Source organism: Pygoscelis adeliae, unplaced genomic scaffold, assembly GCF_000699105.1.
Source record: "Pygoscelis adeliae isolate BGI_AS28 unplaced genomic scaffold, ASM69910v1 Scaffold61, whole genome shotgun sequence".
Classification (NCBI taxonomy): Eukaryota; Metazoa; Chordata; class Aves; order Sphenisciformes; family Spheniscidae; genus Pygoscelis; species Pygoscelis adeliae.
Window position 1 is genome coordinate 1477033 of NW_008824010.1, and position 15751 is coordinate 1492783.

At 38.0% G+C, this 15751-nt stretch overlaps 2 protein-coding genes across 2 annotated transcripts in view; both read right to left on the minus strand.

The window, feature by feature from the left end:
* Positions 1 to 992: 992 nt before the first annotated feature.
* FN3K (fructosamine 3 kinase) lies at positions 993 to 9064 on the minus strand. The gene is made up of 6 exons (XM_009326150.1): positions 8809 to 9064; positions 7588 to 7739; positions 6235 to 6326; positions 4929 to 5011; positions 3915 to 4037; positions 993 to 3091 (listed from the first exon to the last, which is right to left on the minus strand). The coding sequence occupies exons 1-6, from the start codon at positions 8947 to 8949 to the stop codon at positions 2753 to 2755; spliced, it is 930 nt and encodes a 309-aa protein (XP_009324425.1). The 5' UTR covers positions 8950 to 9064; the 3' UTR covers positions 993 to 2752.
* A 5233-nt stretch (positions 9065 to 14297) lies between these two features.
* The window catches only part of FN3KRP (fructosamine 3 kinase related protein), a 5585-nt gene continuing 4131 nt past the window's right edge, over positions 14298 to 15751 (minus strand). Inside the window, exon 6 of the mRNA XM_009326162.1 lies at positions 14298 to 14667. Within this exon, the coding sequence (XP_009324437.1) occupies positions 14631 to 14667 (37 nt within the window). The 3' untranslated portion in view covers positions 14298 to 14630. The remainder of the gene's footprint in view (positions 14668 to 15751) is intronic.

Here is a 15751-nt window from a genome sequence, read left to right on the forward strand (position 1 = left end):
GGGGGCGGCGCGGGCCTTTCTGAGGGGGCAGCTGGGTGCCAGCGTCCGTTTCGGATCCTGTGGGCAGCCGGGCCGGGGAGCCCGCAGTTTACGTTTCTTCAGTGAGCTGGGAAAGGCCCCTCTGCGCCTGGGCCGCGGCGCAGGCTCTGCCCTGCTCGGCCCGCGTTTCCGCTAGGCCGCCGAGCGCAGGAGCGCTCTGGCGCCGGCAGGAACCGTCCTGAGCTTGGCTCCCGGGTCATTTTGCATTGGTTGCAAAAGGCGTGTAGAAGGCCCCTGGATTACACCGTTGTCCATGGCCGCCTCCATTTCTTACCCTATCCACGCCAAAACATTGAATTACACGGGTTATATAATAACTCACTACCTAAATCTCGTAAAATTCTGGAAACAAAGTTTGAACGCTGAAAGCTACAACTACAGGAAAAAAGGGAAGGGGAGCAAGTGGGCAGACTCAAAGAAATGTCTGCCCCCTCACAGCAGTTGCTATCTCTCATGCCAGATTCTTTGCCGTTAGCTTTCTCAGAAAGATACTTTGTCGTATTTCAGCCCAAGACATACCGCGTCTCCATCCACTCTTCTCACACACGCTTTCCCCCTAGCTACCGAATATTTCACCAGAGAACAGCACTATTCCATTTCTCTCTTGATGCATCGCCAGTGCTAGAAAAGTGAAGTCGGGGTCTGAAGTAGACATTTACTAAGTCACCTCAGGTTATCTTTTTACTTAATAGAAAATAGAGTTGAAGGATCAGACCAGCTGGCAAACTAAAACAGGTGCTCAGGGTGAGGTAAGTCACCTACAGAGGCGCTCATTTCTCTCCACTGATTTAAAGGAAATTCAGGGAGACACTTAAGTCTTGTCAGGACGTTAGGACAGGTAACTTCTCTTTCCCAGTATCCAGCAACTCAATCTGTACCCAAATATCTTCTCTTCAGGCTCAAATTTGTTAACGCAAACCACAATCACAAAATGCAGGTACACCAAATGCCTAGTTTCTGCAAGGCAAGTATTTTATTTGAGAAGGAGAAATCTTAAGTTCACATGTACTTTCCAATGTAATACATGTATTTTTGTTAACATTAATAAATACTAGTACACATGCACTTTGCTGTTTTCTCAGACCTGGATCTTCTAGCTATCAGCTCCGATTTCAACTGTATTCTAACTCTATTATTCCACTTTTCCACTGTTATAATTTTATTAAGTGTTATAACCACACTATTACAACTTCCCCTAATTGTAGCCCAAATTCCAAGGAAGTAACAATTTTAAACTATTTGTATTATATTTACAGAGAATGAAGTGCATTTTTTAAATAGTATGAATTACAACATCTAGCTTTAAAGTTTATGAAATCTTTATAACACAGCCATTTAAAGCTGAAAAAAGTAAACATATCTGAGCATTTTTGAATATAACATTTTAGGTATTGGTCATGACAACCATCTGAAGCCTAAAATCATAAGTTCAGTCATTCTTATTCAAATTTTCTGATTCACATAAGCGTTTGTCGGACTGCACTTACATCTACTTTCTTTACCACTTTCTTCCATTAAAAAACCACGGATTTGTTAATACACTCTAGCTCACATTGCATGCCAATTTCTTTGTTGCACAGTTTTCTCCCCAAATTCTCATTGCCTATGTTTTCTGTAAAAATAAAGCAGTTAGGAATATTAAAAAACATTATAAAGCCATCTAATTTGACACTGTTCCTTCAATAATCCAGCAGTGGCAGAACAGACTAGCGTTGCCTACTATACATTATTTTTATAAATTTGAAAATACATCAAGCACCAACCAAGACAGCAGCAATAGATGCTTTCTTGTCATCAAAACACTAAGCCTCCCTCCCACTTTTTGCTATCTTTTTACAAAGTTATTTAAATATGTTACTGTCATAGTGTAACACACTAAAATATCATACTAAAACTACTGTATGTTATTACAAAACTTGTGTGGTAACAACCCGCTTTCTGACCATACAGTTAATTACCAAGGACCTACAGAGACATCCCTTTTAAGAAATACCACTGAAATTTAATTTCTCATAGGAAGATAAAAAAACAAAAACATGTAAGTAAATTACATTAAATTAAAATAAATATTAGAAATGTTATTAATTATATATGCTTGCCAAGTGCAGTCCAAAGGGCCTTGTCTACTCTTTAAATCAAAAAGAGAATGTTTTCATTTTCAGATTCATAGAATCTGATTTAAATTTTGGATCAGGACACTTAACATGGGAAAGGAAAGACGACAGAAATATAAAGGGATGGAAACAGAGAGAGAAAACTAAAACAGAACAAAAAAGGGTACAGGTAAGGAACTAGTTATTACTTCCAGCACCACAATCCCACAACAGTAGCTCTCAGTAATGAACTGCTGATAGAGCAGCCGCAGAAGTGGCAAGATGCAAACAACTGTGGAAATGCAGCAGCTAAGAAGCGAGACTCTCCACAGAGAGTAAGGTTAGGCTGACTCTCGTACTACTTTTCCAACCTAGTGGAGCCTTCACATACAGTGCAGTCTTTTCCTTCAGCAGGGTATGAATCTGTGCTAGTAAGCTAGTGTGTAAGTTAAAAATTACACAATCACTCTTAACATTTAGCGAGGGTCAAAAGTGTACTAAGCCTTTTACGTGTCAGGTGTTTTATCATCAACATTAATTCCTACTTTGTGTTACTTCTGATAAGCAGGGGGGCTGTTCATTACTGAGGGATTAGGTCAGAATTTCTCAAACCTATCTGGTTACTTTAGAAGTTTTCTCATTACATTTAGGGTAGAACCCCGGTACCCCGTCCCAAAATGGTTCCAGTGGTTTATGTAATTAAAGAGCTGATACAATTTGTTTCGTTTCTCAAATCCTGGAGCTTTGGGTATTTTACTGTGATAGGCGGAGAAAAAACAGCTGCTAAACCCACCAAACATTCCAGCAATGGCCAGTTCAAATTCTGAATGGCCATAGAAGGAAGCAGGGTCAAAGATAATTGGCCCAGAGTCGTCCTCAGCCACGTTTCCTGCCCACAGGTCCCCATGCAGGAGAGCAGGAACAATTTCTACGTCACAGAACATTTCAGGAATCTTTAGCTGAAAGAGCATGAACAAACATGCAACAATTAAAGAGTTTTGAACAAAACCTTAAATAAAACAAAGTACTGTAGTATAATAGAGACTAAGCTGGTTAAATACTGCCTGTTTTCAGTCCTCATGGAGTGCTTTTGAAGTCGATGGCTAGAAGCATAAACCTGAACTGTGAGCCAGTAGTAAGTGTTCTTGATTGTTCTTGACAGAGCTTAGCAAATCATTTAATTCACAGTCTAGTATCAACATCTAGTATTAATGTATTGTTCCTAGACATGGATAGTATTGGCTGTCACAAGAAATATAAAATAAATTTCATGTAAATTGAAAGGTTTCAGTGGCAAAACGGGCAGTAGTAAACATCTGTACCAATTAACCACAATTAAGGAACAAATTTGTGATGTAGAGCTTGCAGAGGAATACATTCCTGGCTGTTTCCTAAGTGCTGTACTGGGTGTGACCTGAACCACAGTCTTAGCTGTGAGCCTGGATCAATTGGGAAAAAAAAAAAAATCTGCCTGGGTGGCAGAATCTTACCTATTTTGCAACATCAAGTTCTTAGACAGGATTACCATCTTATTATTATTAGCTGTATGCTAAGAAATAAATGTCAGTGATGAATTGCAGGTCTATTTTCACTCTCTATTAAAAAACTGAAAGAGCAATGTGAATTCTTTTCAGCTGAGAGTGTTGTTGGACCAGCTGTGAAGCTAGTCCAGTTACTGCTGTTCACTGAAAGCTATGTAAATCTCTTATAAAACACCTTTAAAATTCCACTGATACATATTTTCTAACATTCTAAAAAACAGATTTAAGACATGGTTCATACTTTTAGCTGTGACCAAAGTTCTCTGGCTTCTCTGTCTCCATAATCTTTTTCAATCAAATCCAATTGAGCTTGGAGTCGGTGACGAATGAAGAAGGAAGGCCAATCGCTCTGCCATTCATTCACCTAGAAAATATGAAACAGAGGTTTGTAATAAACAATTTTAACATATACACAGTCAGTATATAATAATACATAGATATCAAGTTAAAATGTTTGCTGCTGACACAATGGCCTAGACAATGTTAGTATGACCTATGCACAATGTTATTAGACAATTCATTGATTGTTCTTTTGGGAGTGATGCTCTCTTCCATGCTTGGGTGGGGCTGTCTTTAACGAGATATAAGTTGAGGTTCTGGCTATTTTCATTCATTCACATTTTCTTGATGTATTTTAGAGGGAGAGTTTCTGGTGAGAACATTTCAGTTGTTCCATATTATATTACAAAATCTTCCTGGAAACACAGAAGTATTCATTCATTTTTATTGGTAATGCATTTCTAATTTGGTGAAAAGTTGTACTTAGCAAAGAGTTTGAGAGTTAACTGAAAGTTAATTCAGTTAAATAGCAGAATGAAATTCTACCATGTGCAGAGCCAGCAAGTAACTGAGTTATCTCCGAGAGCCCTTTCCAATGTCTTAGTGATGTGTTACATGATGAGGCTCTCTAAAAGCAGTGGATTTTGCCACTTGAGATCCATATAGTAGGGGTTTAGAAAAAACAAAACCAAGACATGGTATGTGAAGGGATACTTATTTTTTTAAGTATCACCAAGCTAAAGAACCACCACATAATTTCAAATTTTTATTCGATCCCCTGTGTCTGCTTGCTACACGCACTGTAGCAAGCCACACACATTGAATAGCCATCATATTCCCTTCACTGTCAGGTCAGAATGAAACAGTGAAAGCAAAATTGTGATCATAAAGCTGAAGGCCAACGAAACAAGCTTTTGTATCAGGAGTTTATAGAACTATATGAGTACATGTTAGCTTTCACAGGCATGGAACATACCTGTGGTATATAACCACAGCAGGTGGCTGTATGGAATCCAAACTTATCCACATACTGAGACTCAGAGTGACCTGCTCCTTTACCTAAGAAACAAAATAAATATTGGGAGTTTTGAGGAACTTATATAGTAAAGTTTGCAAACACAGAACTAAATTTCAGAGAATAGGCATACAAAATAATTCTAAGCAATAAGTTACACTTATTTCATGGTCACAACCCTCTCTAAAGATGGAAAGAACTCTCTTAAGCTTGAAGATACTGAATGGAAATGGAGGCACAATTAGTCACAATTACTGACTTTTCTTTGGATAAATGAGTTAGACATTCAGGAACAGAGTCCAGATACCAGACTCGCAATCTACTGTTCCGACACTTGAACATGTTGTCATTAAGCATGGGTTATTTTTGATTAATAGATTATTTGTGACCTGCCAGTAATTTGGTGTTCACTCAAAAATAATGGATTATAATATGTCCACCACTAAGAGCCAAACCTGGTCCATCCCTGAAGTCATGGGAAAGACACAGATACAGACTGGTGGTTCAGATTTTAATGCTAACAACTCTAAAACAATAATTCTTTGTATAGCTGCTTTTTTTTTTTTCATTTACATCTTAATCCACTTTCCAAAGAACAACGGAAGGTGTTTTCATTGAAGTCAACAGAAACTGGATCATGACCTTACACTGCTGAATTACAGTTGTCTTCAAGGAGCAGCAATTGTTGTATATTTTGCTACGTATTTGAGTTCAAAAATGTAATCCCTATCACCTTTAAAGGGGAACTTAATTATGTGTTTACTAACTAGGACCATATTCTGTAATAAGTTAGTTGTCTAAACCAACAGGAAACAAAAAAAGAGGATATCTGTAAGGTCAAGAACATTTTAAGAGATTGATGGTACATGAGGCTGAAAGGTTTAACTGACACTGAAAAAGACAACTAGTCCAAATTTTCAATTTGACTTATGAAATGTTGAAAGCTCTATCAAATATTAGCACTATTTCTTATTAAATTTCAGTATCCCCATAATTTTATACAACAAAGCATACAGAAAATGAAGAATCAAAAATAATTTCGTTTTGTCAAGGTTAAAATTATATGTTTAAAAATTATAATAGTAATTATAGCTCCTGTGTATATAATGTACACTTGAGAAGGGTGGCATAGGGACAGGAGGGACATATCTCATGAAACAGTGTCCCAGTATTGACTTTAATTACCATTAAAATGATAATGCAATACTGTACCACAGCCAAATGAATTATTTCGGTTTTGGTTTAGTACATGATATCAATACTCTACCAATTGTGTTTCCCTCCTTTCTCAATTTCTCTCCAAGTTTCTGGTTATAAAGATGAAGATCTGCTATCTGCTCTCCAAGCTTTGAAGAATATCTGTAGGATCAAAAAACAAAATGAAACTGAAACAAGACAAGTGAACGGAATATTACAGGGAAAAAAAATCTCAAATATGACCAAGTATATTTTTGGCAAATATAGAACCTTAGTCAACTTCACAAGTACATAGCAGGGAGCAAATGACTAGACAACAACGCTGAAGAAATGGCTTGTAACAGATAATAAAATGAACAAGTCAATTCTCTTGCAAGAAAGGTAAACAGAACACAAGGTTGTATAAACAGGAGCGTAGAGTGCTCCTAGAAATAGTGCATAGTGTAAGTCTAAAAAGAAGCCATAGGCAAGGATTGAGTTGAGGTTGCCTAGTGCAGAAGACAGACAACTAAAAAACTGTTAAACTATTGCACAGGTATCTGAACAGGAGCCGCAAGGACGGAAACTAATTTCTTCTCCATGCCTGAAATGGGTAGAAAATAATGGGTTTAAAATTGCAACCAGGAGGACTGAGGTTAGACATTAGAAAAATCTTTCCTAGGAACAGTGGGATGGATTGAAATGGACTGTTTGGGGAGGCTGTGGAATTGCCATTACGCTCCCAATAAAAATAGATAGGTTGGACAAACAACTGCCAGAAGAGCGATAGGTATTACTCTGTTCCCACAGAGGCCCAGAACGAAGCAGATAACTCCTGAAAGCCTATGTTCAGCAGCCTATGACTCCTGAACTCCATGTTCAGGTTGGTTGACAGACAAAATGGGACTTCATGTTATCTATCCATTTAGTTCTTCCTCACCCTAGTGCCTTTGAACTTGTTGACTGGCTTCAATCATACTTGAAGATTATACTTAGAGAAGCAGAGGTTTCAAAGACATAAGAAGCCTGTAAGTTTAAAGAAAACTGATGGGCTGGGAAAAGAAACTCAGATGAAAAATCTCATGAGGGAAAGATGGGCTAAACTCAGCCATTATCACATTCACTTTAGTAGCATCTCAGCACATGTGGACCAGCATACAAAGCTCTAGGCTAATGGTAGCACGCCATTTCTATTGCAGGTAGAGGGTCAGGGAAGAGCAAAATATGGGGAAGGAGTGTATACACACGCATATATATAGATATGTTGTTGCTGTTTTTTTTAATATGTACACATACACACACACAAACACGGATCTTGACAGATATAAACTCTATCTTTGAGAGAACAGAGAGGTTCTTCTCATGAAGTTTTCTGACTGACTGTAAGATATAAGAAAATACGCCCCAAAATATAGTAAAAAGAAAAAGAGATGTACAGACATACTTGTTGAGGTGCTTCATCTTTAGGTACTCCATGACAAACATTGCTCCTCCTCCAGGTAGGTCAATTACTTTAATAGGCTGAGGCACTCTCACAATATTGGTTTTCTGAATAGCTTCCAAACTTGCCATTTCCCCTTCAAACATTTTTCTAGCCTGTCAAGGAATAAGAATATCCTTGGGCTAAACTATGGATGTCTGCAACAAGTACTTTGGAAAAAATAGCCTTGTTTACAAAGTTAAAAGGAGTTAATCTTGATAAAAGAATGTAGCTGCAGCAAGGTTTCAGTCCACACAGGGAGACTTGAGTACCTTAATTCTAACTTCTTTTTTTCCCCCAGATTCATTCCAGCGTAGTAGGATACATCACATTTCCCCATGATTTCCAGCTGCTTATGGAGATACCAAACTACTCAGACATAACAGTATCTCTGAGGATAATACCCAAGACCTCCTCCTACAAAACCACAGATGATCACTACTAAATGAAGTAAAAGACTGAATCCTTGAACTGGTTTGCCTTTCCCTGCAGACCACCAGATGGAGACGACAGTACAAATATTAAGCCTGTACTCTGCATTTTTGAAGTAAAGATGCTGCTCTTCACAGCAGTTTTAGGATGTTTTTGATATTGTTAAAGCAAATTTCTGATGCACTGTGGTGTTACAAAAAGCAATTGAGTATACATTTAGTAATAGAAAAGGCAAGAGCTTGGCCTGAAACATTGCAAGAATCTTTCTGCTAGAAATACAAAAGGCAATGGGGAAGTTTGAAACCTCTGTAGCTTTAAAAATAATACATGAGTTTTAGCACTGGCACCCTGTTTCCTCCCTCCCTCCCTCCCTCCCTCTATTCTATCCTCCCAACTGAAACATGAAAACAAATGCAGTGAATGCAAATTCAGCTTTAGGCTTTTCCAAACTCTAAGTACTACAATAACAGCTCTGTACTTAGCCTCCTTTTTACATATTGCAATGCCAATTCCTGTTGTTGAGGGTTATCACATTGCATTAGATTTCATTTTGCATTAATCAAAGCTGCTGCATTAATACTTGCTATAAAATATACTACAGCTTTTAAAAGAAAACTCAAGGAAAACTCAAAGGAAATAATTAAAAGTCAGCCTGAAAATGAAGAACTCTAAATTAACAATCAGGTGCTTTTAAAAGAAAAAGCTGTCTACATGCAACGATAATTAATAGTTAAATTATCTGCTAGCATTAACCTGAGGTTTGTGGTTGATTTTAACAAATACTCGTCCACTGTCTGTTTCATAACCTTGGCTTTGGCTAATGTATCCTCCTCCCGAGCTTCCAAATGCCTTCAGAACAGAAGTTTTCAATTCTGTTTTCAGGATTTTTTCCATGGTAATTTCTGGGCTGCTGCAGCTGCTTTCTGCTCAATCCACTGCAAAACAAGATTAAAGGTTTGGGTCCTTCTTTCACTGTCACTCTGCTATGAGGTAGAAAGGGCCACCCACCAAATAAAAAAAAAAAAGCAGCCAAAAAAAAAAGAAAAACAAATCCAGGGATAATGTTTCAAAATGCTTTGTTTCCCATGGGCTTTTATAGCTATATATGAAAAATAAAAATCGTTACAAATATTTTCTAGAATAAAATTCAGAGGCGTGTCCTGGGTCCTCTCTCAACTGTGCTGAGAGCTGCTGGTATTTGTAGTTTGGACCCGTTTTTCTTTTTTAAGCTCTGTGATAGCATTGGTAGAAGAGGTCATTTTTAAGCCGATCCACTAGAGGGAGTTTAAATGCAACAATACAAATTGCACACATATGTTGTGTTTATGTAAGATACGAAAAACAAAGTTGCAGTCCGTAAGGATGCAATTAAATCATGCTGCTGACCATAAGTCAGCCACCAGAAATACGTGGAAGGGTTGGTGGCTTTTTCTCTGCTTGTAGTTGCTTTGTGTGGACTGGAGATCTTTAGAACGCTTTCCCTTCTTGGGACATAATTCAATCTCTTGTAAGAAAGAGTCAAAAGATTTTTATTGCCTGAAAGTGCCCTCAAGTCAGTGAGATAGTAAGGTGCTCAGGGCTGGACATTATCAAGAGAAAGTTCATAGTAAAAGCATCAAGCTGGTAATAAAGAAATTTGGGATACTGTTCCTACATGCTTCTCCAGATTTAATGTGATCTTTAGGACATCATTTCACCTTTTTATCTCTTTTCACAATCTGTAACACACAGAAAGAAGATCCCTTGGTTACTACTGAATTTAATCGCTTCATACTTGCAAAGTGCACTGACACCCTCAGGTATAAAGTGTTAAACCTTTAAAACACGTTATCATAACCCAGACCCTACAATATTTGTTTTAATAACGTCTGTATAAAGATAACATATTTGGTTGGGGGGCTATGACCGATTCCTAGCACAGTACAATCCATGGAAAAGGCTGCAGTTCTTGTTCTCACCTGGAGCAGCAATGCCTACCATCTCCCCAGGGAATTTCTGGATTCTGTTGCCACTGTTGCACTTTGCTTTCAAGCATTTCTCTCTCTTTTCACTACTCTTTGTTTGCATTGATTCATATAAGCTATTTGGTTTTGACAGAGAAAGGAATGATTGCTGGACAAATACTGGCTTCATTCAGGTAGGCTTTTCACTACGTTCACAAACATTCCAGTCCTACGTGGAGCAAAAAATACTGGTACAGTACAAGTTATTTCTCAAACCAGTAATTTCTCAGAACACAGCTCCTTATGATACACAGAGCAGCTGGAACATAGCAGACCTCAAAGGGAGAAATTGGCTAAAGAGGAACTTTTCTAACATCCAGATTTATTTGAGCAGGACATTGCTTACAGAGTAAGAGCACAAGCTGGAGAAGTGCAGCTCATGACCTGGTCTCAGAAACAGTGATTCAAATACAGAAGACTACTCAAGAACAGCAAGAAACCAATTTGAGATTACGGATCTTGGTTGGACCATTGCATTATATGTCTAAAGTAACGAGTAACTGCTTTGGCAATCCTACAAAGTCCAGCTGTAATATTTTATAACCGCCACATCACATACTAACTGTAAAATAGATTATTCACAAAATAGAGCTACAGAAAGTAATGTTGGGGAGAGGTAGAGAAGAGTCAGCACTTACTGTAGGAGTCTCAAGTAGTTTGTCCATACACTCTCACGGAGCATTTGTGCCTAGAAAGTGAGCCACAGCTGCTAAAGCAACTATGCCCGGACGAAAGAAAGCTTAAAGCATAAGGGCTCAGCCTGTACATTATTAACTCACAGTAAACCAGTGCACATGCACTCAAAGCGAATTGATTATGGCTGTAGATCTTGGACGGTTTGAGGCAGTTAGTTAATATGACTTATATGACTGATATATAGATAGCGAAAATGCCAAGCAATTTGAATGTCAGGATATATGAAGCCCTAAAGAGTACCCTACTATTATAACGATGGTCTCCAACTGCTGAAGGGAGGAGAATCATACCCTAAGTTGCAATGGAACACCTGGGGAAAGGAATAAAGTGTTTTGGCAACAAAAAAAATGACAATGAGCAGGGAGCCTTCTTTCTGCATAGCAAAAGATACCCTAATTCATTTTTCTATTTACCTGTTAAGGAAAAAAAAAAACAAAAGCCCCAAAAACCAAAACAAACAAGGAGAATGGATCTTCATCCACAATATTACCACTGAACCCAAAATTTTTGCAGTCTAGTATGCCATGGACTTCTCTCCAATTTCCAGTGAAGATGCCAATAGTTACTGACTGTAACACTTCTTTCAGCATTCTGACATTTTACTTTATTTTTGGTTAAACCGGAAACAGGACTGTGTTAATCCAAATATATTGCATCACTTCCACAGTAGCCAAGAGATAGGAAAGCCCTCTGTTTGCTTCCACGCTGGAGCAATATTTAACCAGTAACGCGGAGGTGAAAGGCCTGGTTTCCTAACATTTTTGTTCACGTTATTTCCAGTCAAGCAACTTCAAACAGCATCATTTCAAAACTGGAAGTAAAACAACTCAAAAGCATCCCAGATGGGCTCGAAGGAACCCAGTGCTTGAAAATACCCACTGGTAGGTCAGTGAAACCTCCTACCACCACCAATTCAGCACCATGGCCAGATCAGAAAGGAAAACATTAATTGCGTCAGCGAGCTGTGAGGAGACAGTGAGGAATTACAAAGAACTATTTATGTGAGTGTTGTTGGGCTCCTGGTTTAAGACCTATCCTCAGGGTTACGCTTGCAGTGGAGTTTGTAACTGTTTAGTTTCCCAGCTCTTTTCTTCTTGTTTTGCTCACAACTGCTTCTAATATGTTTGTTTTCAAAGACTGCCCAGAAGACATGCCCCATGCACACCAATGAGAAAAAGATTGTTTACTTCTCCTTTGGGAGTAACAGTATCTAAGGAATCACAGGAAACAAAGAAGCTATATGGAACAGTGTAAGCCAAGAGCAAGAAAAGATGACCTATCCAAGGACAAATAGTTCAGAGCTCCTTTAATCCTATAGATCCGATCTTCAGTATAATTGCACAGGCTGTAGCTCTGTATACAATATCAACCATGTCTTGGGAGATTTCAGTGAATTCTGGGAGATTTCAGTGAAAAATGTGTTGAAAAGTAATTATTAGTTTACAAAGAAAAATAATAAAGCTATTGTGATTCTGGTGTGGCTTAGTTACCAGAAATATATTTTCCCCTTAAATCTTTTGTCACAAACAGTGCCTACAAGACAAGCTAACTATATACCACTTCCCACCTGCTTTTACTTCTGCTAGAACAGTCCAGCATCAGTTAAAATCACCAGATCTATTTTGGAACAGAGAAGATGAAAAGCAGGAAGTAAAACAGTACTACAGTGCAGCATTCGTATCTGCAGGCAGTTTCTGCAGATGGCAGCAGTCTACGAGAACAAAACAAACAAAAAAAAATCATACTGAAATGTAGGGTACATAAAGTATAAGCAATTCAGCAGAAATACAGGTTCTTGCAGAGAGGTTCAAAATGGATGTATTTTCACAATAAGGACAGTCAAGCCATGAAACATGTAGCCCAAGAGAGGTTGTGCAGCCCCCATCCTCGGAGGTTTTCAAGACCAGACCAGATAAAGACCCAAGTAACCTGGCCTGTCCTCACAGCTCATCCTCCTTTAAGCAGGAGATTGAACTAAGCGACCTCCTGAGGTCTCTCCCAACCTGAATTTTCCTATGATCCTCAGCATTGAGTCCAGATTTTCAAGTTTCCCTTCCCCTAACTCCTCTCCTAGGCAAAGTTGATGTTATTAAAATTATGCACAATCATATCCCAACCTACTAATTAATTCCTTAAGGTATTAATTTCAAAATTCAGTTTAAGTTAAGAAAAAAGATAGCAAGAGATCTGGTTTTCAAAGTGTTAAAAATAAATGCCTTGAGATGCTTTAGTCTACTTATGCCATACGTGTATTGTGATCCACCTTGAGAAAAGACTTAGAAACATCATGAAAGGATATTACAATTTTTTACAATATACAAATACAGGTACACTGTATATTTAAGAAAAATTCAGTGGTTCTTTTACCCTTTTTCCTTGTACAAATAAGAATGGAAAGTCAGCAAAATTATGATACAGAACCAGGAAATATGGAATGAGAGCATGGGTACAAGGAAACATGCTCGCCAGATTTAGAATGCACAGAAGGAGCCAAGAGGAAGAAATACATGAGAAGGAAAAGCAGAACACGTTAGCTTTGAACTATGAGAAAAAGAGATAAAGAATAGCAATGGCACACCTGGAACACAGAATGCAACAAAATGATCACAGAGAATTCTAAGAGCAGTGCAGAACTATGCAATACATAAGGAAAAAAAAAATACCTTACAGAACTGCAGCAATTTCTTCTTAAGGGTCCACCAGCAGCTTGCCTTTGGAAGAGAAGATTTCATCCCCTTCTCCATCCTCCGATTCAACTGCTGTCTATAAGAACTCAAAACCAAGGGATCCATGCTACAGTAGAGCTTGCTATTACAATCCATTTGTATTCCTCTCTACACCACTTCCATTTTCAGTTGTAGCACAAAATGGCTTTGAAAAAGTGAGCATAATGTCCCTTAAATTAAAACTCTAAATACAGTTGTTTCTATTTACATAACTGCATACAACACAAATTTTTTTTTTTTTTAGTTCTATTGGGAAAGGTGATCTTTGAAGACTTACTGTTTATCCCTCAAGTCTATGACTGACAGAAAATCCACCTTCATTATCACTTTTCACCTTCTAATGATAAAAAGTATTTAGGTATTTTAGCAAAATAGACATGTTGATTTGTTGAAGATTTGTAAACAGAATGAACTTGTTAAATAACTTCTAACTTTATTATGAAGGCATAAGGAAATGAACAGCTAAAGGATCTAACCAGACTGACTGCTGGCTAGAATTCCACAGCATTTCTTCAATCAGCTGCACTAAGCAGCGTTAACTTTGGGTGAATGGGATAAGGATATGGGCACGGACATAACATTTCATCAACAACATCCAAACAGCTGGTACAACACAAAGTTTGAAGGCACAGATAGGACCTCAAGTGATACTGTAACCAAACAACATGTAAATTTTCTTCAGTGACACACTGCTCCAGATTAAAATCCATGACCATGTTCCCATCAACACCTTTGTTGACCATAATTGCCTAACAAACTAGTGACCTTTAAGAGGTTAGAGCAAGTAGCTCCCCAAGAACGAACGCAAGCTGTAAGGTTTTAATTCAGAAAACAGAGACAACAATAATCAACTGGGAAACTTTTTATTTAAGCCACAAGGTAAAAGTAAAAGCTATTCTACCAAGCAAGGCTTTAAATCTTTTTGTAGCAAAAGTTAAACAACAAGTGAGAAGAGTAGTAGAATTAAGGAGAGAAAGTTATATCAAGTGATAGTCTTCTCCAAACTTGCTTCCAATTCTCATAACTGCAAAACCAGCAACTAAAAAAAACCCTCAGTAATCTGCCAATATCCAGTGAAAAACAATTTTAATTAGTTAAAGTCATTCCCAAGCACTCAAAATGCATGTTAGGAATCATGCATCTCTCTCACCTACCTGGTACGCTTGCACTGAAATATCATTACCAGCCTACATCAAAAAGAGTACAATTTTAGTATTACCATCTTGTAGGTACAAGAAACAGCTAGTCTGCAAAGCTATCGTTACAGAACTTCTGACAGCGGTGTAGAGCTGCTGTTCTGTGAGTTACATTTTACCTTCCTTTGGTTTCATGTCTCTTATCCCAAGAGCTACAAAGTACACTTAGTGGGGACTGAAGAAAAATGTTATCTTATGGCACCTGTAGGCTAACCTACAGAAAATTTACATGAAGCCTATACCGTGACCAGATGGCATTATCCCATGGGCAATGACAACAGTCAAAAAGTACATCTTCTCTTTATATTAGTGAGAGTGTACATCTTCACAGGATTTGTACATGTAAAGTGTCTTACCTGAAAAGATCTTTAAGAATGCATGCTATTGGCCAAAAGCGTAATCCAAAAAAGAAAAAGAGAGCTAGTTCTAGTGAAAAGAAAATTACTGTAGATAAGAGCCCACTGACTGGCAAGCACAGAACAGCCTACAAGAATGCCACAAGGCACCACAATGCAAATGCCAGAAAAAATTATAAGCATTTTCACAGAGTTTTGTAACAGAACAGGAAGCAATCTCCATCCTATCAAATTGCATTAACATAATGAATAGCAAGTCCAAATCATTTTTCACAGTTCCCATTATATAATTTTCTTGCTGACTTTCAAAATATTTTGTTAACATTGTTTTCATGCACATAACTGGACACGAAGAGCTGAAAGAGTCTGAGCAACCTATCATAAAGGTGGCGGGGGAACAGCAAAAAGCAATGAGCAACTTCTTTAGCCATCTCCTCAGCGACTGAGAAAAGCAATTTTCCATTTCACAAACACTTCTCTAATGTTTTCCATTAGGGTGCAAATGCCAACCCTGGTATTTCTCTACTCTGAAGCACAGCTGGTCCCCAAGAGAGGATTTCTTCCAAATAATTTACACTTGAGTGCTTGATTGGTATTAACTTGCCTAGTCTCAAGCATACAATGCTTTCTTGACACCAACAGATCTTTTGTGCAACTGAATAAACTCCTTCCTTAGATATTCCCTCATAAAGTTACTCCTAACTATCCTAAAAAGGGAT